At 39.2% G+C, this 24,105-nt stretch overlaps 1 protein-coding gene across 1 annotated transcript; it reads left to right on the top strand.

The window, feature by feature from the left end:
* The first annotated feature begins 595 nt into the window (after positions 1–595).
* On the top strand, positions 596–7,230 carry LOC137248560 (E3 ubiquitin-protein ligase HUWE1-like). The gene is made up of 4 exons (XM_067779483.1): positions 596–785; positions 6,400–6,588; positions 6,653–6,974; positions 7,038–7,230. Exons 1-4 carry the CDS (start codon positions 596–598, stop codon positions 7,213–7,215), a joined length of 879 nt encoding a protein of 292 aa, XP_067635584.1. The 3' UTR covers positions 7,216–7,230.
* Positions 7,231–24,105: the final 16,875 nt, after the last annotated feature.

Below are 24,105 nucleotides of genomic sequence, written 5' to 3'. Positions count from 1 at the left end.
GGTTGACCAACAGGTACCTCCCTTTTATCTGATACGGACGTTCCAATCACTGTTCTTTGGTATCTGTTAATTAGGAAGTCTTGAAACCATTTTAGTTGTGTACCAGAAACGCCAATGTAAGAAAGCTTTTGCAGCATTAAGTTTTGGTCGATCGTCTCGAATGCACGTTTTAAATCCAAAAACACAGCTAATATGTGCTTTTTCCTGCTTAAGTCTTCTTTCCAGTTAGCTGCAACCAAATTAAAAGCACTTCCACAGGAATGTTTCTTTCGAAAATCAGATTGTTGAGGTATAATAGTTACATTATCTTCTAAATATAATGCAGTAATATTAAAAGAAATGAAAAAAAAAGATAATAGAAGATAATATGAACATAAAATGGTTCTGTAATGTATGTGCATTATCGGATATCAATACTAAATTTGTGGAAATCAAACATTTGATTAATAAATGTGAAGAAACAAAAATGAAAGCCGTTGATATTAAACAGATAGTCGAGTAGATATTTTGTAATAAATTCTCCCAGATTAAAAGTAGCATTATTACGGACTTCAACTCCCTTTTAGAGCATAACATAGAAGTAAAATTGATTGCAATGAAGAATGAGATAGTAAAAGATTTATCTAGTGAATTAAAAAAGGGCAATGAATTGCTTTACGATTTACGCGTGGCAAATGATCAGCCAGAAAAACTATCTTATGCTCAGGTCGCTTCAGTAAATGAGAATAAAATTGTCATTAAACCGAAAAAGAAGGGCAAAAAAGCTAAGGAAACCACAAAAAACTGTAAAAAAAGTTGTCAAACCAACCGAAGGCCTTGTTAAAAATGTTAAAGAAGTAAATAGTGGTGCCATTATTGTAGAATGTAAAAATAAAGACGCCTGTGAAAAAGTCCAGCTAAAGGTACGAGAAGGTATTGGAAACGATTACGAAGCAGAGAAAACAAAAAATAAGAATGAAATAAAAAACAAAATAAAAATTGTTGGTTTAACTGAAAAAGTTAGCAAGGAGCGTTTGGTAGAATGCTTAACTAAGCAAAATGACTCATGTAACGGAAAGGAATTTAAAGTGTTAAAACTGTATGAAAATACCAATCGTAGAGAAGTAAGCTACATTGCGTTAGTGGAAACAGATGCAGTAACATTCGATAATGTGTTGCAACAAAAGAAACTACCCTGCAGGAAATGAAGCTACTTAAAAGTCACTTTTAATTGGTGTCGGTAGAGCCTAGTGCTGACTACTTTTTGTATATTCTAATAGATTTGGATTAACTATTTTTACGAGGCGATGGCCAAAAGCGGCAGTTATCACTACCTCTGCATGACCTGTAGACTAGATATTATCAAACTACCTTTACCCACATGATAATCATGCCTACCTTTGACCGGTTTAGCGCTAGCTTCTTACTAGAAACTAAATACTTACATGTTGCTTACTTAAAACTGTGTTTTTTTACCCAAATAATAATGGCTATAAAAAAACTTGCTGGTACTTAACTTCTTATCACCTTATTAGTATCTGGAATTAAATAGGCGGTTTAAAGCTAGCTTCCTTTCACTGGAAACTAAATACTTACGTGTTGCTCATTTAAATTTGGTTTAGCGCACGTTACAAAATACTAGTTTTCAGTCTTTAAAATACACTTTATTAAATAAATTCAATTCAATTTCCCTTTGGGAGATATGCTTATATTATTTGAGTTAATTGAAACTTCAATTTTTTTAATTCAATTTTTCATTTGGTAGATAAGTTCGTATAGAATTATTTAAAATAAAATTTCAAAATTAAATTAGTATGTTATAACATTGATTGCCTTAGGTCCACTTGCTCGATGTAAATTTAAATTTTTAACTCTAGAGTTAATGTCAAATGAGGGGTTAAACTCATGCATTTTTGACAAATTTTCAAATTTGAAAATTTAACTTGCAGTTGAGCAAGTGGGCCTTAAGGTACATAAATCAAAAAAAAATTTCTATTTGAATTATTTAAAGTCCAAAGTAAGTGTGGAGTAACTTAAATTGTTACATAATTCAGTTTGCAAGAAACACGATAAATGTGTTAGTCTTGGATGCTGGATCTCCAACCACTTGAATTTAAAATCACAATCATTCTCCCCTCCATCCAAAACGTCAAAATCCGGCAAACTTTAGCACACATACGACATCCAATGACTCCTTGTTAAGGGAGCTAGTGGATGTGGGACATGTGCTTAAGTTTGCCGGGTTCTCTTATCATATACACTGACCTTTTCACATTTTGGCGGTTTTTGATGTTTTGACTGGAGGGGGATGGTTGCGATTTTAAATTAAACTGGCCCGAGATCCTGGCATCCCAGACTGCAGCATTCAAGAAAAAATTGGTTTCTTAATTTTGTGTTTTTGACGAACCGTGAATAGACCTTCTTTCTTCGTAGTTTCAAAATGTGCTTCTTCTTGCCACAAAATACGAATAAAGAAGTACTAACAAGCTTACATTCTATTTAACATATATTATTTAATTTTTCCTTTAGGTACATAAGTTGACATAGTATTTGTTAAATAAATGCAATTCATTTTCAACTTAGAACCTATATTAATACCTGGGGTTATAATATTAATAATAATATTTCAGCAAAAAAATTGATATGCTTAGCCTCTTTTTCAGAACAAATAAAAAAAATACTAGTTGGCAGTTGTTGGCAGGTTTTTCTGAGCAGCTGTTCGCTGAATACTTGCTTTGTGGAAATATCTTTTTTTAATGACAGTAATGCGTTACGGAGCACATTCATAGGATCAGGACCATCAATTGCTTCTGTTTATGTCACATGAAAAGAAAGAAAATAAGATAAATGTACATATCCGTGGAATTAAAAAAACTCGTATGCAGTGGCTCACAACTTTATTTATCAGTTTCATTTAAAATATTGCAAATTTCCTAACAGAAGCCACATTAAAAAATGTCAAAGGTTCTTCAAAGTCAGGAACATTAGGGCATTTTATCAATTAAGCTGAGAGCCACCTTATATGAGTTTTTTCAAATAGGTGCTTAAAGGGGGCATGAGTGAAATCGATTTAAAACAACGTTCCTGGGGAAATCTTCGTTCTATGAAGTGATAAAAAATTTGCATGTATTTGAACTTTTTTTCGTTCATTTTGTACGAATATTTTTTACATTTTATCACTTCCTAGAACACGAACTCGTCCCTGTTTCGATTAAAAAAAAAGTTCAAATATCTAAGATCACGGTTCTGGTTTCAGTTTCTCTCCATGGAAAATTTGCTAGACACTCATACTGTTTAACAAGTTTGATGTATGTATACGCATGCCTAACAAAATATCAAAGAACCGTCGATATTCGTTGAGCCCCTTTTTTCCGTGTACTCCGTCAATATTTATTTTTGCAGGTACATTATTTTTAAGGCAGCAAAAGCTATCTGACATATTTGTACTTAGATAGAACCGCGAATGAAAACTTTTTATTTCTCCATTTATTTCTTTTAGTTCAGGTATTTTTTCTGGCTGGTATATGTCTTCATTTTGGACTTTCTTAGAAATCTGCTGCAGAACATGACTGGGCTTCTTAACGTATTTTTTTAAATTTTTCAAATAGTTTTCAAAGTCTTACCCTGAAAAGCTATATAATGGCCCAAACACTTTCACTCAAATGAAGCAACCCGTGAACGTTGTATGATACACTGTTTTTTCCAAAAATTACTGGAAACTTTTGAACAAAAAGTTGCAGGAAAGAGTGAGCTTCTGAAACGTTGGATCTACATGTTTTCGGACAGGAAAGCAGGCGACAAGCAGTATGTAGTAAAAGAAATCTATGGTAAAAGTCATGCCCAACTTTTTCTTTTAAAACCAAAATTCCAGAATACAAAAGAAATTGTCTGGACTCAGTGGCTTTCCAATGAATAAGCTCATCAAATGCCCGTGGCTTTCGGACAAACTCTTTTGGAATATATGAAGTAAGGGACTGTAGATGTTTTGAATGTCATCTTTATGGGCAGTACTTAGTTTGAAAGCAGGTTCAGTTTTGCTACCATCTAATCTCAATAAGATCTTCCTCATCACCCCCAAATCTAACAGATGCATGGGGTCCAGTGGTACTTGTTGAATCATATCAATATTTAAATGCTCGAAAGGAGTTTTACGTATTTGAAAACATGGTTTATGATGGCTACGATATCTCCTGCACTCGAAATCTGTGCCAGTAACAAGCTCCTCACATTGAGTTGAGTCCGTTAATACACCATCTATTTTTCCTGCAACTTGGATACAGTTGGAACAGCCATGTGCAGCAGTGTGACTTGGTATACCACAACCAAATGCTCGCGCTGGCGCATCGCAGACTATTGCCCTTACTTTTATTTTAATCCGCTTATTTCGAATAAACAAACCATTCTCAGCCAGGTTTTTTAGTTCGCTTATTGCTTCACTCAAATAACTTTCAACACATCCTGGTTTAGTTTTCCCAGATAAACGCCAACAGGGAAAACTGAAAAGTTATCTATGTTTACGATTTTCACTAAAACTGGCCATAATTGCGTTCTTGAGCTTCGGTAAAGTGGAAGACCATCAATATTTATATCAATAATTAGCTCATCGCAGCCTTATTAAATTGCTGTTCAAGCCCGAAGTGAGCGTAAAAACCAGGATGGACGTTTCTAATTACGGCTTTTCGAGTAGCATCTTCAAATGCAGAAGCGCTGAGAGGGATATCTAAATTTTCTTCATTTAAAATTAGAAGAGGTGCTTCAAAAATTTTCGGGAAATTGTGCTATTGAAGTACCATTCTTTTATTTTTTCCCTAAATGTTTTTTCCTGCTCATGGTGTTGCACATTGAGGTTAGACACGACCTCCGGAGCGCTAAGTGCAACAGAAGCTGTCACTGATTCTTGCACATTATCACTAATATTTCACAGTCGATTTAAATACACTACTTTTTATTTTTTTTATCAACCTACGCTGATTTCTTCCACTTGCACATTTTTTGTACATTATTTTCTATTACCTTAACAAAATATTCACTTTAGTTCACGATTTGCACAAATTTCCACGACCGCAGCTTCAAACTTTTCGTTTACTTTTAAATTTGGCATTTGACAAACAGCTGATATTCGAATGTCAAAACAACCCGAGCACAAATGAATTTCGTGGTGAGAGCGGAGTGGTGGATTTCTCTGCACGACTATTCAACGACTTTGTAGTTAACGTAATTGCGTTTGATTTAGATTTGATATTTTTTCCCCATTAACACAAAGTAGTTATTTAGAAGGTCACTATTTTCAGCAATTTATAAAATCTGAAAAATTTTATAAAAGTCTTTGAAATCTGTCGTGAAAATGTAATAAATATTTTATATTTTGATTATATACATTGAATAATAATTTATTTACTTAGAATTATTTCCATTTCAATTTATCAATTTAACAGGTACAGGTCGTTGATAGGCCACCATTGCATGATTTTGAAACCAGTTACTAGCTGATTTCTTTTAATCCACTAAAAGTGAGTAAATTTTCAGAATCCCGCTAAATAGTCAGCTATTAGTTAGCTTGATTTTGCTAATTGGCATTTTTTTCTGCAGGGTATATATAGAGTGGGATACTTGCGTCGCTTACGAGCATATAAGTGTTTTGAGGTGTTTTAAATGTCTGGGATATAAGCACAAAGCAGCTGAGTGCGCGAATAAAGTAGCTTGCAGCAAATGTGCTGGACCCCATGACAGCAAAGAGTGCACATCTAACATTGTTAAATGTGTAAACTGTAGCGAACTTGTTCAAAAAAAAGTTATTGACGTCGATGTTAGTCATTACGCTTTCAGCAAAGATTGTCCTGCGTATAAAAAATATTCGCAGCCAAGAAATAAGGCACGAGTTTAGCAACGAATACCAGAGGAGCTAAGTTGTATATATTTAAATATTAGCAGTATCGTCGCCAATAAAGCTGAACTAGAGCGTCTGATAGATGTACATAAATCACATTTAATATTTTGTTCGGAGACTTGTTCGACTGAAGAAATAACGAATCAAGAGCTACAGATACAAACATATAAACTTGTACGGTGCGATTCCCACAGCAGGCACACAGGCGGTGTGCTAATATATATAGATGAAACAATTGAATACTCAATAAGTTACAACAGAACATTAAACAAGAACATCTGGTGTATTATACTAAAAGTTAAAAATATTTCCCCAAATATCAAATACCTCTGATATATCACTCACCGAGCACGAGTGATGCAGAATTTATAACGTACTTATACGACATTTTAAATAATAACTGCGTAACGACAACATTCTAATTTTTAAGGGCATTCAATATGGCGGCTTTAGACCAATAGACTGCTTACATCTGTCATCTTTTATTACTACGCTATGCAGATAATAATATATATATTTTTATAATTTTATAGATGAAGAAGGGCAGGATGCAGGTGGTCTACTACGAGAATGGTATGTTATAATCTCAAGAGAAATCTTCAATCCCATGTACGCATTGTTTTGCGTTTCGCCGGGAGATAGGGTTACTTATATGATAAACCCCTCGAGTCATGCTAATCCCAACCATTTGAGTTACTTTAAATTTGTTGGGCGCGTAATAGGTATGCTTAGTTAAAATTTAAAACAAATAATTTCTAATGTGTTATTATATTCCAATTATTATAGCAAAAGCAGTACATGACAATAAATTGCTTGAGTGCTATTTCACTAGATCGTTTTATAAACATATCCTTGGAAAGCAAGTTAAACACACTGACATGGAGTCGCAAGATTATGAATTTTATAAAGGATTGGACTATCTAATGAAAAATGATATATCTACATTAGGCTGTGAGCTAACTTTCTCCACAGAAATACAAGAGTTTGGTGTCACTCAAGTAAGGGATTTAATTCCGAATGGCCGAAATATTGTTGTAACTGAAGAAAACAAATTTGAATATGTCCAGTTAGTTTGTCAACTTAAAATGAGCGGTTCTATTCGCCAACAGTAAGTTACAAAGAACTATATACTTACATATATAGCTAAATTTTCCAATAATGATATTTACAGGTTGGATGCATTCCTTGAAGGCTTTTATGACATCATACCGAAACATCTAATTTCAATATTCAATGAGCAAGAACTTGAACTATTAATATCTGGCTTACCCGATATCGATATTGAAGATCTTAGAGCAAATACTGAATATCATAAATATACTTCAAAGTCATTGCAGGTAAACGACTAAGAAATAATTTGTTCTTGCCTTTCTCGCAGCTTCACTGTAAAACATATTCATATAAGTCTTTCGTTATTTTGCTGTTTTTTTTTTGTTAACATTGTTATATACACACATGATTAAATTACTTAAGGTTGGTACTTTTTCGATAGCACAGCTTTGATACTCCCGAAGTTAAAGATCGGGAAGGGTTGCGTTAACTAAGCAAGAAAGGAGAATATTGCAATCCCCTTCAGCGCAATTTTTAATAACAAAGTGCCTTCAGTAGTATATTAGAAGGGATAGTAATTTTGTAAATTCCAGTAGGTTTTCTGAAAATTATTCATGTTTTACTATATATATCATGAAATGATAAAGAGTTATAGTTCCTTTGTCTTTTGAAAATAATGATCTCATAACAAAGAAAAAATGCTTATTTACTTGCAACTCGAAGTTCAGACTTTTTTGCTTAGTTGAATGCTACGAACGCGGCCCGAATATTTCAAATATATACCGCACTTAAATAGAATAAAATGTTTCGAACATACGAATGAAAAACTGAGCACGCTTAGTTCAAAATTTCGTTATGCCGTATCTAGTATTTTTTTTATATGAGTCGATTTTCTAATCAAGGTGTTGACATTCAACCATTATTTACGTTATAATTTAAGTTTAATGTTAAATAATCAACACATGTAAAAGATGCCTAAAAGGACAGATCCATATACTATGAATTATCCGTAGGAGGTCCCTTTCAAAAGCTTTTTTATACTCAGCTGAGCAGAGCTCACAGAGTATCTTAATTTTATTCGCATAACGGTACCCCGTAACGGCATAAACTAAGCGAGATAGATATATACTTCTATATATCAAAATTATCTGGGCGAAAAAAGAAATTCATTTAGCCATGTCCGTCCGTCCGTCTGTCCGTGAACACGATAACTTGAGTAAATTTTGAGGTAAAAGAAGGTAATTTAAAAGTTTTGCAAGCTGTAATTTGGCAGTCGTTGAAGATATCATAATGAAATTTGGCAGGAATGTTACTCCTATTACTATATGTGTTCTAAATAAAAATTAGCAAATTCGAATGACGAAAAAAAAAAAAGATTTTAAAAGTCAAATTTTAACAAAAAATTGAATATCTTTACAGTATATAAGTAAATTATGTCAACATTAAACTCCAGTAATGATATGGTGCAACAAAATACAAAAATAAAAGAAAATTTCAATATGGGCGTGACTCCGCCCTTTTTCATTTAATTCCTCTAGAATACTTTTAATGCCATAAGTCGAACAAAAATTTACCAATCCTTGTGAAATTTGGTAAGGGCATAGCTTCTATGACGATAACTGTTCTCCGTGAAAATCGGTTGAAGCCGCGCCCAGTTTTTTATACACAGTCGACCGTCTGTCCTTCCGCTCGGTCGTTAACACGATAACTTGACCAAAAATCGATATATCTTTACTAAACTTAGTTCACGTACTTATCTGAACTCCCTTTATCTTGGTATAAAAAATGGCCGAAATCCGACTATGACCACGCCTGCTTTTTCGATATCTAAAATTACGAAAAATGAAAAAATGCCATAATTCTATACCAAATATTAAAAAAGTAATGAAACATGGTAATGGATTGGTTTATTGACGCAAAATATAACTTTAAAAAAAACTTTGTAAAACGGGTGTGACACCTGCCATATTAAGTAGAAGAAAATGAAAAAGTTCTGCAGGGCGAAATCAAAAGCCCTTGGAATCATGGCAGGAATACTGTTCGTGGTATTACATTTATAAATAAAATAGCGGTATTCGACAGATAATGTTCTGGGTCACCCTGGCCCACATTTTGGTCGATATCTCGAAAACGCCTTCACATATACAACTAAGGGCCACTCCCTCTTAAAACCCTCATTAATACCTTTACACCTGACACCCATATCGTACAAACACATTATAGTCACCCCTGGTCCACCTTTATGGCGATATCTCGAATAGAACTAAGGCCCACTTCCTTTTAAAATACTCATTAACACCTTTCATTTGATACCCATATCGTATAAACGCTTTCTAGTCACCCCTGGCCCACATTTATGGCGATATCTCGAAAAGGCGTCCACCTATAGAACTGCTTACCTTTCATTTGATACATGATGATTTTCCCTTATTTGACAAAGGATGAAGGAAAATCGTTCCAAAAAACGTCACCCTTGGTCTACAATTTCGGACTCTTATCGGTCTCATAATTAAGAGCGCTTCGAAAATATTTCAGGGGTGATTTAAAAAAAAAAATGATGATGAAATGAATGAAATGCGTTCAAATTTAACAAAATTTTCATATTTAAAAAAATATTCAAATAAAACGAATTGATAGCTGAAGAAAGATAGCAAAGGCAAGTTGCTCCACTTTTTAATATTACCATTTGTATTTATGCATAAAAAAGACAATTTTGTCTCCAAAACTCTCAGCTGAGTATGTAATGTTCGGTTACACCCGAAATTAGCCTCCCTTACTTGTTTTCTGCAAAGGTAAGCCGGTGCGGGTTTTACTGGCTTCGTAGGTTTACGGAAACCCACATATATAAATAGATCTTAGCTTTTGTTCACACCTATTTATTATCTGGAGTGCACGATTCGTTGGTGTACGCATTCATTAAGCGTATTCCTCACAAAATTTCCTTTTTTGTACCACCTACTACTACAATATTCCATAAAACTGCAAAGAAACAACACAGTTAGCTGATGTCAATACGATTTGGGAGTAAGATGGCCGTAGTTGTCAAACATTTTGTCTACCGAGCAAACCTATTGTGATTGAATCATGATTTATATATACGGAAAACTAAAGTTTGCCGGTTTGAATGTGATGTGGCTTCGCAGCTGTGCAAAATTCCATTCGAATTTAATAGCTGTTAAAACTGCCACGTTGCATTCGAATTTTGAAACCATATGGGTACTTCCTGAGTCTCGAACTGTACGTTCGTACGTAAGGCAATAAGACAGATACATTGATCGAATTGTTATTTACAGATAGTAGCTCTATATCATGTTTAAAATTAGAAGAGTTTCAGATTTCAGATCATGAAACGATTAAATTCAAAATCAAATTACATAAACTTTCAGATGAGAACGAAGAGAACAATAATTTCCTGGGAAAATTATACAAGCGACAGCCTTGTTAATGAATTACGACAGCTTAACTACACTGACTTTGAAAATCTGAGCATCGAAAATAAGGCAACATTCCTATATAATACGCTATCAAGCGCAGTGACCACCCTGGCATATTCAAAAAAAGTCAGTGTCAAACTTATGAACAAGTGGTATGATTTAGATCTGGCTAACTTAAATAAACGTAAGCTAAATCTTTACAAGATCAGCCTATCCACTGGAGAATGGAGTGAATATTATAGTGCGAAACGCCAATATAAACGGCTAATTAAGATAAAAAAAGCCAAGTACATGGAAAACAAAATCAACCATAGTGCTGGTGATGGTAAGGTTATGTGGAAAAACCTGAAAAATTCCATAAGCATGGCTAAAGAAAACAATGGTATTAAAAAAATTAAAATAACTCTACACAGAGGAAAATGAAATAGCGCGGTCTTTGAATAACTATTTCATTGATAGTATATTGGAGATTAGCATGAATATTCCTACTCCTTTTAGTAATGAAGGTACTATAGATGAGCAAAGTGGCCCTAATGTTTTTAAGTTTCCGAAAGTATCCACTTCAGAAATAGTTGATATAGTATGTAAGTTTAAAAATAAAATTGGAGGGAAGAAACTTGTATCGGAAGGAGTCGTTAAAGACTCCATAACGTATACAGGTTTTTTCTATTCTCAACTTGTTAATGAGAGCTTAGATAAAGGTCTCGTTCCTAGAGTATGGAAATCTTCTATAGTTGTGCCATTAGAGAAAGTTAAAAATACCATCAAAGCTGAGGAGATAAGACCTATTAACACGTTACAATGTGATGAAAAAATTTTGGAAATAGTGGTAAAAAATCAGCTGGTAAAATACTTAGAAGATAATGTAATTATTATACCTCAACAATCTGGTTTTCGAAAGAAACATTCCTGTGAAAGTGCTTTGAATTTGGTTGTAGCTAACTGGAAAGAAGACTTAAGCAGGAAAAACACATATTAGCTGTGTTTTTGGATTTAAAACGTGCATTCGAGACGATCGACCAAAACTTAATGCTGAAAAAGCTTTCTTACATTGGCGTTTCTGGTATAGAACTAAAATGGCTTCAAGACTTCCTAATTAACAGATACCAAAGAACAGTGATTGGAACGTCCGTATCGGATAAAAGGGAGGTACCTGTTGGTCTACCTCAAGGGTCTGTGCTGGCACCCATACTGTTCAATATATATATTAATGATATAACTAGCTCCATTAAGCACTGTGAAATAAAATTGTTTGCTGATGATACATTGCTGATGATAAGTGGGAACAATATTACTGAAATATATGCTAAGCTGCAAGAAGATCTTAACAGCGTATATGGTTGGTTATGCGTAAACAGACTAAAAGTGAATGTCAATAAAACGAAATTTATGGTTATATCTAGACGCAATTTTCAAAACAGTGAGCTACAAAACTTAAATATAAATAACGAACTAATTGAAAAAGTCAGCACCATAAAATACTTGGGAATAAAAATAGATGATAAGCTGAATTTCAACGAGCATGTGGATTATACGGTAGGAAAAATAGCGAAAAAGTTATATTTTACACAACGAACCTGCAAATATTTAAATAGAAGGTATAAAATCATCGTCTACAGATCTATAATCGAACCTCATTTTATTTATTGCCCAACTATATTTTTCATCTTGCGAGATAGTCAGATATACAAGCTACAAAAGCAACAAAACCGAGCTATGAGATTCATTCTCAATTGGCTTAGCATTAGACAGCAACTTTTTTATTATACCACAAAATTTATTAAAAACATAATAGAAGGAACTTTGCTAGGGTATTTGAGAACTAATATAAAATATGTAAAAGATATGCATTCTGTAAATACTCGTAATAAAAATGATTTAAATCTGCCGGCTTATAAAACTGAAGCAGACAAATGTAATCTGTATTATAAAGGTCTTAAATCCTATAATGAACTACCGAATGATATTAAATCATGTCATTCCAATAAATTTAAACAAAAATTGTACAATTATTGCAGAACACTACCAATTTAGTGCTGGACAGGCGGGCTTCCATAGCATCGATAGAAGTGCAGCGAAACTATACTGCTATGTAGCGCCAAGACTTCCAAGCTCTTGTACGCATACAAAAAAGGTTGCCGAAGCACATACTGAAACGCATCACTCGATTAACTCAGTGCATCGCCGTGCAGATGTTGCCTTCGCGCTTTACTAACATGCGTAAAATGCCTACATACTACACAAGCACAACACTTTGTTCGCATGATCTGGAAGTCTCCCATCCATAGTACTCCACGGTAGGACATAGATGTAACTATTCTAGATTGCATAGTCCAGAAGACAATTATAAACATGTGAAAAAGATTTAAGTTAGGCTTAGGAAAGCCGTAATAAATAAATACATTACATTATACAAATATTTTACCAGCTGATTTTTTACCACTGTTTCCAAAATTTTTTCATCACATTGTAACGTGTTACTAGGTCTTATCTCCCCAGTTTTGATGGTATTTTTAACTTTTTCTAATGGCACAACTAAAGAAGATTTCCATAAACTAGGAACGAGACCTTTATCTAAGCTCTCATTAACAAGTTAAGAATAGAAAAAAAAATGTATACGTTATGGAGTCTTTAACGACTCCTTCCGACACAAGTTTCTTCCCTCCAATTTTATTTTCAAACTTACTTACTTACTTCGTTCTCATCTGAAATAGTTTATGTAATTTGATTTTGAGTTTAATCGTTTCATGATCTGAAATCTGAAACTCTTAATTTTAAACATGATATAGAGCTACTACCTGTAAATAACAAGTCGATCAATGTATCTGTCTTATCGCCCTTTCGTGTATAAAAATCTATTTTTTGCTCCATAGCAAAGGATCGAAATAAGTCAACTAACTGTTTACTATAAGTTGTGCTCTTGTAAAGGTTTATATTGAAATCGCCCACAAAGATAATATTATCCTGTGTTACGCAGTTATTATTTAAAATGTCGTATAAGTACGTTATAAATTCTGCATCACTCGAGCTCGGTGAGTGATATATCAGAGCTATTTGATATTTGGGGAAAATATTTTTAACTTTTAGTATAATACATCAGATGTTCTTGTTTAATGTTCTGTTGTAACTTATTGAGTATTCAATTGTTTCATTTATATATATTAGCACACAGCCTGTGTGCCTGCTGTGGGAATCGCACCGTACAAGTTTATATGTTTGTATCTGTAGCTCTTGATTCGTTATTTCTTCAGTCGAACAAGTCTCCGAACAAAATATTAAATGTGGTTTATGTACATCTATCAGACGCTCTAGTTCATCTTTATTGGCGACGATACTGCTAATATTTAAATATATACAACTTAGCTCCTCTGGTATTCGTTGCTAAACTCGTGCCTTATTTCTTGGCTGCGAATATTTTTTATACGAAGGACAATCTTTGCTGAAAGCGTGCACTCAACTTTAAATTAACGGCTGATAAAAATCAGCGAATTTTTACAAAACTTTTGCTAATGGCTTAATTATGAGCATTTTTCATTCTTCGATCTTCACTGGCTATCGAACATCGAAAATGGAATTAAAAATTGGTATTATGACATCTAATCTCTGTCGAAATTTTCGTTGTGTATTTAATTTTGAAGCGAATAGAAATTTTTTGTCGACGCTGTATCGAATTAGAAGAAAATTGTTTGAAATGTAAGATTTTTGTGTTTATCTTCTACTTTTTTGCTACGTAATAGTAATTTCAAACAATTTGTATTACTCGTATATAGTGTAGGATGCTTTATTTTTATTAAAATTAATATCCACACAAAAATTGTTTAAAAGAAAATGTTATATTTTCATGATGCAAAAGTGAATAATAATGAAAATTTTTGAAAATAGTAAAATCAATATTGAAAATTAAAATATTGTGAAACATATTAAAATTACAAATTTCAAAGTAACATACTAACAAAATTTAATAAATATAATTTAGTCAATATAATTTAAGAACCCTACATATAGGTCCAAGGTCATGAATACAAAACAACTGCTTGGAAGACTGATTTCATAAATAGGAGAAAACACGTTTATAACAAAACGAACTTGCAGAAAGGATTAGGTGGAAAAATTTCAAGTACATTCTCGTACCTGGTGCTCAGTTGAGACAATCCCTAGCGCAAAATGTGAGAATTGTTGCCAATTTCAAAATGGTTGGAATGGCTCTTGTGCATTGTTGCAGCCATTCATTTTTACTGGGTAGCAAGTCCATGAACGCTTCTATGGTTATTATCAAAGTTTATTTTTTAGCACATGTAACAACATGTTCAGAAAGTTACAATGTTTGGAAAGCTACAATTACGCGTTGAAATTCATTTTAGCCTTTTATACTTGTAATGCCGTTTTACCTGCATTACAGGTATTTCCTACATGCACCCGACTGTAACGAATGCACTGTACCTATTACATACGCCACCACTGTAACAGCTGGCTGCAAGCGAATGACTGGACCGATCGTTTAAGTAAGACGAAGTTTAATTCTCAACCTTTTCATATCCACTTCTACTTAAGTACAAATAATTTGCATTTCATGATTAGCGAGAGCTCAACCTTCAGCAAGTTAAGATCCGCACCCCATGCGTGTGAGCGGATACCATTACCTTGTTTGGTACTTTCGCTTCTGTGCGAAGTGGGCGACCTTGGTCGTTTCCTTTTGGTGTGTCCAGGGAGTAGTGAGTGAGCAGATTTAATTTCCACAGATTCACTCCGACACTGGTGAGCCATCTCCCCATCTACGGGAAGATACCACCGAATAAATTGGATTCAGTAATTAACTCTCGGTTCACCGCCTTATTAATTGGTAACGTGTATCGGTTTCACCAACCTTTAGACGCTCGGAAATCGATCCAACGATCCAACTGCCGTGTCCACCGACTCACCGGAATCCACCAGTTTGTCAACCAGTGGCTTGTATCAGTTTCACCAACCTTCTGTTGCTTGGAAATCGATCCAACGATCCACCTGCCGTGTCCACCGACCCACCGGAATCCACCGACCGTATTCACAAACCCGTCGTAATCCGCCAACTTGTCAACCAGGGACTTGTATCGGTTTCACCAACCTTCGGTTGCTTGGAAATCGATCCAACGATCCACCTGCCGTGTCCACCGACCCACCGGAATCCACCGACCGTATTCACCGACCCGCTGTAATCCGCCAACTTGTCAACCAGGGACTTGTATCGGTTTCACCAACCTTCGGTTGCTTGGAAATTGATCCAACGATCCACCTGCCGTGTTCACCGCGTCACCGGAATCCACCGGCCGTATTCACCGACCCGCCGTAATTGGCCAACTTGTCAACTAGGGACTTGTATCGGTTTCACCAACCTTCGGTTGCTTGGAAATCGATCGAACAATCCACCTGCCGTGTTCACCGACTCAACGGAATCAACCGACCGTATTCACAAACCCGTCGTAATCCGCCAACTTGTCAACCAGGGACTTGTATTGGTTTCACCAACCTTCGGTTGCTTGGAAATTGATCCAACGATCCACCTGCCGTGTCCACCGACTCACCGAAATCCACCGGCCGTATTCACCGACCCGCCGTAATCCGCCAACTTGTTAACCAGGGACTTGTATCGGTTTCACCAACCTTCGGTTGCTTGGAAATCAATCCAACGATCCACCTGCCGTATTCACCGACCCGCCGTAATCCACCAACTTGTCAACCAGGGACTTGTATCGGTTTCAACAACCTTCGGTTGCTTGGAAATCGATCCAACGATCCACCTGCCGTGTCCACCGACTCACCGGAATCCACCGACCGTATTCACCGACCCGCCGTAATCCGCCAACTTGCCAACTAGGGACTTGTATCGGTTTCACCAACTTTCGGTTGCTTGGGAATTGATCCAACGATCCACCTGCCGTGTCCACCGACTCACCGGAATCCACCGACCCGCCGTAATCCGCCAGTTTGTCAACCAGGGACTTGTATCTGTTTCACCAACCTTCGGTTGCTTGGAAATCGATCCAACGATCCACCTGCCGTATTCACCGACCCGCCGTAATCCACCAACTTGTCAACCAGGGACTTGTATCCGTTTAACCAACCTTCGGTTGCTTGGAAATTGATCCAACCATCCACCTGCCGTGTCCACCGACTCACCGGAATCCACCGGCGGTATTCACAGACCCGCCGTAATCCGCCAACTTGTCAACCAGGGACATGTATCGGTTTCACCAACCTTCGGTTGCTTGGGAATTGATCCAACGATCCACCTGCCGTATTCACCGACCCGCCGTAATCCACCAACTTGTCAACCAGGGACTTGTATCGGTTTCACCAACCTTCGGTTGTTTGGAAATCGATCCAACGATCCACCTGCCGTGTCCACCGACTCACCGGAATCCACCGACCGTATTCACCGACCCGCCATAATCCGCCAACTTGTCAACCAGGGACTTGTATCGGTTTCACCAACCTTCGGTTGCTTGGAAATCGATCCAACGAACCACCTGCCGTGTCCACCGACTCACCGGAATCCACCGGTCGTATTCACAGACCCGCCGTAATCCGCCAACTTGTCAGCCAGGGACTTGTATCAGTTTCACCAACCTTCGGTTGCTTCGAAATCGATCCAACGATCCACCTGCCATGTACACCGATTCACCGGAATCCACCGGCCGTATTCACCGACCCGCCGTAATCCGCAAACTTGTCAACCAGGGACTTGTATCGGTTTCACAAACCTTCGGTTGCTTGGAGATCGATCCACATGTCGTGTCCGCCGACTCACCGGAATCCACCGGTCGTATTCACAGACCCGCCGTAATCCACCAACTTGTCAACCAGGGACTTGTATCGGTTTCAACAACCTTCGGTTGCTTGGAAATCGATCCAACGATCCACCTGCCGTGTCCACCGACTCACCGGAATCCACCGACCGTATTCACCGACCCGCCGTAATCCGCCAACTTGCCAACTAGGGACTTGTATCGGTTTCACCAACTTTCGGTTGCTTGGGAATTGATCCAACTATCCACCTGCCGTGTCCACCGACTCACCGGAATCCACCGACCCGCCGTAATCCGCCAGTTTGTCAACCAGGGACTTGTATCTGTTTCACCAACCTTCGGTTGCTTGGAAATCGATCCAACGATCCACCTGCCGTATTCACCGACCCGCCGTAATCCACCAACTTGTCAACCAGGGACTTGTATCCGTTTAACCAACCTTCGGTTGCTTGGAAATTGATCCAACCATCCACCTGCCGTGTCCACCGACTCACCGGAATCCACCGGCGGTATTCACAGACCCGCCGTAATCCGCCAACTTGTCAACCAGGGACATGTATCGGTTTCACCAACCTTCGGTTGCTTGGGAATTGATCCAACGATCCACCTGCCGTATTCACCGACCCGCCGTAATCCACCAACTTGTCAACCAGGGACTTGTATCGGTTTCACCAACCTTCGGTTGTTTGGAAATCGATCCAACGATCCACCTGCCGTGTCCACCGACTCACCGGAATCCACCGACCGTATTCACCGACCCGCCATAATCCGCCAACTTGTCAACCAGGGACTTGTATCGGTTTCACAAACCTTCGGTTGCTTGGAGATCGATCCACATGTCGTGTCCGCCGACTCACCGGAATCCACCGACCGTATTCACCGACCTGCCGTAATCCGCCAACTTGTCAACCAGGGACATGTATCGGTTTCACCAACCTTCGGTTGCTTCGAAATCGATCCAACGATCCACCTGCCGTGTTCACCGATTAACCGGAATCCACCGGCCGTATTCACAGACCCGCCTTAATCCGCCAACTTGTCAACCAGGGACATGTATCGGTTTCACCAACCTTCGGATGCTTCGAAATCGATCCAACGATCCACCTGCCGTGTCCACCGATTCACCGGAATCCACCGGCCGTATTCACCGACCCGCCGTAATCCGCTAACTTGTCAACTAGGGACTTGTATCGGTTTCACCAACCTTCGGTTGCTTGGGAATTGATCCAACGATCCACCTGCCGTATTCACCGACCCGCCGTAATCCACCAACTTGTCAACCAGGGACTTGTATCGGTTTCACCAACCATCGGTTGTTTGGACATCGATCCAAAGATCCACCTGCCGTGTCCACCGACTCACCGGAATCCACCGACCCGCCGTAATCCGCCAATTTGTCAACCAGGGACTTGTGTCGGTTTCACCAACCTTCGGTTGCTTGGAAATCGATCCAACGATTCACCTGCCGTATTCACCGACCCGCCGTAATCCAACAACTTGTCAACCAGGGACTTGTATCCATTTTACCAACCTTCGGTTGCTTGGAAATCGGTCCAATGATCCACCTGCCGTGTCCACCGACTCACCGGAATCCACCGGCCGTATTCACAGACCCGCCGTAATACGCCAACTTGTCAACCAGGGATTTGTATCGGTTTCACCAACCTTCGGATGCTTCGAAATCGATCCAACGATCCACCTGCCATGTACACAGATTCACCGGAATCCACCGGCCGTATTCACCGACCCGCCGTAATCCGCCAACTTGTCAACTAGGGACTTGTATCGGTTCCACAAACCTTCGGTTGCTTGGAGATCGATCCACATGTCGTGTCCGCTGACTCACCGGAATCCACCGACCGTATTCACCGACCCGCCGTAATCCGCCAACTTGTCAACCAGGGACTTGCATCGGTTTCACCAACCTTCGGTTGCTTGGAAATCGATCCAACGAGCCCCTCCGTATTCACCGATCCGTCGGAATCCACCAAATTGTCAACCAAGGACGTGTATCGGTTTCACCAACCTTCGGTTGCTTGGAAACCGATGTAACGATCACCATCCATATCCACCAGCCCACTGCAATCCACCAGCTGCCCACTTGTGAGATGCATCGATTCCACCAACCTCCGGTCGTTTGGGGAAATCGATCCACCGACTCACCAACCTTCGGTCACAGTCCACCTTCCATTCCTCGGCCAGGTCTACCTCTCTGCAAGCATGTGTGTGTGTTTTACCAAACTACCAACAACAAATCGACATGTGTTCATTTCAAAAGGAAATAGGTGTCCAAATGGCGCCCGAGCAGATCCTCGCTTCCACAGGCGACAGTGGAAACTCATCAACCAACATCAACACTGGAGGAGCGAGTTCATCGAACATACCAGAACAACAGATTATCACACACACCCAGGAGAAACTGGTCGAGGAATGCAAACGGCAAAGCATCTTCGTAGAAGCACAGACCACAGCTGATCTACGCGCCGCATTTAGTGCCTATGTTCGAACCGAGAGAGCACGAGGGCGCAACAACATACGTTAAGTACAATTAGTAAATGAACATGAAACTGTTATTACATTACAAAAAAAAAAAAAAAAAAAAAAAACATGTAAGCATTCCCGAATTTGTACATAATTATATGTATAATTACATATATGTATTGTCTAATCATGTAAAGTAAAGTTTTTTTTCGTTTTTTTTCGTAAAATGAACTGATAACACGCTATATATATATATTAAACTTTCCAAGTTATATATTACTAGCCCTTACCCGCGGCCCCGTCCGCGAGGAGAAAATGAAATATATGAGCTATTCACGTTAGCCTGCTTATCCAGTTATCTGTTTACACATTTTTTTCTGTCTAATGCATTTTATTTTTGCAATTGAGTAAAAAATGATCTAAATGCGCTGATAATCTGATACGATCCCCAAATGATCCCGAAATTATCCAGAAAAAGCCACGAAATGGCCCCGACGATATCGCGGATGGATCCCGAAAAACATCCAGAAATGCCCCGGAAGGGTCTCCAAAAGTTCCCAGAATAGTCCCAAATAAAACCCGAAATGACAACGACACGATTCTAGATTTATCCAGAGAACCACACAGAAATGATCCCTGAAGGGTACCAAAATGATCCCGAAATAGTCCCGGAAAAGTTCCGAAATGACCCTGAGGGGCTCCCGGACGGATCTCAAAAACAATCCAGAAAATATCCAAGAAGGGTTCCTAAATTATCCCGACATAGTCCACAAAAAATTCCGAAATGACCCCGAATGACCACGACGTATCGCTAAAACCATACAGAAATGATCCCGGAAGGGTCCCGAAATTGTCCGAAAATTACCCTGATGGGATCCCGCACGGATCCAAAAATGATCATAGAAGGGTTCCAAAACTATCCCGGAAATGTAACAAAAAAATCTCGAAATCACTTCTACGGCATCACTGACGGATCCAGAAATGACCTCGGAAGGGTCCCCAAATGATCCCAAAATCGTCCCGAAATTATCCTTATGGATACGGAAGGGTCCCCAAATGATCCGTAAATAGTCTCCAAATTACCCCGATGGGTTCCCGTACAGATCCCGAAAACTATCCAGAAATGATAGCGGAAGGGTCCTCAAATGATCTCCCTAATAGTCCCGAAATGACCTTGAGGGGATCCCGGACTGATCCCGAAAACCATCCAGAAATGATGCCGAAAGGGCCCCCAAATGATCCCCAAATAGCCCCGAAATGACCCAGACGGGATCCCGGGATCGCTAAAACCATCCAGAAATGATGCCGGAAGGTACCCCAAATGATGAGAAAAAGTCCCGAAATGACCCCGACGGGATCCCGAAAACTATCCAGAAATGATGCCGGAAAGGTCCGCAAATGACCCCCTAATAGTCCCGAAATCACCCTGACGGGGTCCCCGAAGGATCCCGAAAACCATCCAGAAATGATACCGAAAGGGTCCCCTAATAATCCCGTATTAGTCCCGAAAACCATCCAGAAATGAGGCTGGAAGGGACCCCAAAGGATCCCAAAAATGACCCGAACGGGATCCCGGACGGATCCCGAAAACTATCCAGAAATAATGCTGGAAAGGACCTCAAATGATCCCCTACTAGTTCCAAAATTACCCTTATGGGATCCCGGACGGATCCCGAAAACCATCTAGAAATGATGCCAAAAGGTTCCCCAAATGGTCCTTAAATGTTCCCCTACTAGTCCCAAAATTACCCTGATGGGATCCCGGACGGATCCCGAAAACCATCCAGAAATGATGCCGAAAGGTTCCCCAAATGATCCCGTATTAGTCGAGAAAATGTTCCGAAATGACCCCGACGGGATCCTGGACGGATCCAAAACCATCCAGAAATGATGTCGGAGGATACACCAAATGATCCCAAACCTCGAAATGGCCCCGACGGGATTCCGGTCGGATCCCGAAAACCATCCAGAAAAGATGCCGGAAGTGTCCCTAAATGATCGTGAAATGGCCCCGAAATGATCCCGGAATAGTCCCCAAAATATCCCAAAATAACCCCGACGGAATCCCGGACGGTTCCCGAAAACTATACAGAAATGATCCCAGAAGGGTCCCAAAATGATCCCGAAAAAGTCCCGAAATGACCCCGGTGGGATCCCGGACGTATCCCGAAAACCATGCAGAAATGATCCCGGAAAGGGTTCGATATGACCCTAACGGGATTACAAATAAGGTGAAGCTAACTATAAAACCATGTTAATAAGGCATCAGGCGCGTTGGAGCGAATGAAAGGTTACAAAGAAACATACAGGTAAAACTAATAAAAGCGTACTAATGAAAACAATTGATGGAGGGCGGATGGCGGAAGAAGACGGAGAGCACCACCGATTGTTTTTCCATAATTGTTTAAAGTAAAGTTATAATGTGTAACAACTATTAAAATGTAATTTTTCCATGTTCGAAAAAAATTTCGCTAGTAGACTATTGTCTGTGTCTCGAATTTCATCAAAATACGTAGTAGATCCTTATAGACTATTGGCTATATGTGTGCCAAATTTCATCCAAATTTGTTCAGCCGTTGAGCCGCGTGATTGAGGCACAAAGACAAACGTCTGGACATCCAAACATCCAAACATACAAACATCCAAATTTTCCATTTTTTCCCATTTATAATATATACTAGCCTTTACCCGCGGCCCCGTCCGCAAGGAGAAAATGAGATATATGGGCTATTCACGTTAGCCTGCTTATCAAATTATCTGTTTAAAAATTTTTTTCTGTGTTATGCATTTTATTTTTGTAATTGAGTAAAAAAAAGATCTGTATGAGCTGATAACCTGATAGGATCCCCAAATGATCCCGAAATAATACAGAAAAGGTCATGAAGTGACCCCTAAAGGGTACCCAAATGATCCCGAAATAGTCCCGAAAAAGTCCCAAAGTTACTCTGATGGGTTCCCGTACAGATCCCGAAAACTATCCAGAAATGGTGCCGGAAAGGTCCTCAAATGATCCCCTAATAGTCCCGAAATGACCCTGACGGGATCCCGGACGGATCCCAAAAACCATCCAGAAATGATGCCGGAAGGTACATTAAATGATCCCGAAATAGTCCCGAAATGACCCCGACGGGATCCCGGACGGATTCCGAAAACTGTCCAGAAATGATGCTGGAAAGGTCCCCAAATGATCCCCTAATATACCCGAAATGACCCTGATGGGATCCCGCACGGATCCCGAAAACCATCCAGAAATGATGCCGAGAAGGTCTCCAAATGATCCCGTATTTGTCGAGAAAAAGTCCCGAAATGACCCCGGCGGGATCCCGGAAGAATCCCGAAAAACATCTAGAAATGATGCCGGAAAATACCCCAAATGATCCCGAAATAGTCCCGAAAAAAACCCGAAACGACCCCTTCAGGATCCCGGACGGATCCCGAAAACTATCCAGAAATGTTACCGAAAGGGTCCCCTAATGATACCGTATTAGTCTAGAAAAAGTCCCGAAATGACAGCGACAGAATCCCGGTCGAATCCCGAAAACCATCCAGAGATGAGGCCGGAAGGGACCCCAACGGATCCCAAAAAAGTCCCGAAATTACCAAGACGGGATCCTGGACGGCTCCCTAATACTATCTAGAAATGATGCCGGAAAGGTCCTCAAATGATCCCTTAATAGTCCCGAAATGACCCTGACGGGATCCCCGACGGATCCCGAAAACCATCCAGAAATGATACCGAAAGGGTCCCCTAATGATCCCGTATTAGTCCCGGAAAAGTACTGAAATCATTCCGACGGGATCCCGGATGGATCCCCAAAACCATCCAGAAATGATGCCGGACGGGACCTCAAATGATCCCAAAAAGTCCCGTAATTACCCCGGCAGAATCCCGGACGGATACCGAAAACCCGTATTAGTCGAGAAAAAGTCCCGAAATGACCTCGACGGGACCCTGGACGGATCTCGAAAACCATCCAGAAATGATGCCGGAAGATACCCCAAATGATCCCAAAATAGTTCCGAAATGGCCCCGACGGGATTCCGGACGGATCCCGAAAACCATCCGGAAATGATGCTGGAAAGGACCCAAAATGACCCCTAAAAAGTCCCACAATGATCCCGGACAGGGGCCGAAACTGTTATTCCTTTTATAATATAATTTCCTTGCAAAACTATTAATTTTGGAATTTTAATATATTTGGATCAAGATAAAAATTATTTTCAGATTTATATTTTTTGAGTCCGATAGAACTAGTTAAACTCGGACTTTTAAAAATAAAAGACCGGAAATAAAAGTTAACTCCGGACTTGTATTTTTTAAGGCCGAAATAAAAGTTCGGTTTGATAACACAGAAACGGCTTATCCGAATTAAAAATATTTGTTACCAATTGATTCTCCTGGATTCCTAAAATTTAAAACCTTATGGACTTTTGAAAATTTATGTTAATAATACGAGAAATTTATCATAAACAAACTAGATCGAAAATCTCG

The sequence above is a fragment of the Eurosta solidaginis genome, chromosome 4 (genome assembly GCF_040869045.1).
Source record: "Eurosta solidaginis isolate ZX-2024a chromosome 4, ASM4086904v1, whole genome shotgun sequence".
In the NCBI taxonomy this organism is placed as follows: domain Eukaryota; kingdom Metazoa; phylum Arthropoda; class Insecta; order Diptera; family Tephritidae; genus Eurosta; species Eurosta solidaginis.
This window is presented reverse-complemented; position numbering and strand designations above follow the sequence as displayed.

What these genes read in the sequence shown, in the direction of transcription:
- LOC137248560 (XM_067779483.1), top strand. Translation starts at nt 596, where the DNA reads ATGAAGAATGAGATAGTAAAAGATTTATCTAGTGAATTAAAAAAGGGC. An exon ending in TAAGGAAACCACAAAAAACT is followed by an intron (nt 786 to 6,399) that starts GTAAAAAAAGTT and finishes ATAATTTTATAG; the next exon opens with ATGAAGAAGGGCAGGATGCA. An exon ending in AGCGGTTCTATTCGCCAACA is followed by an intron (nt 6,975 to 7,037) that starts GTAAGTTACAAA and finishes TGATATTTACAG; the next exon opens with GTTGGATGCATTCCTTGAAG.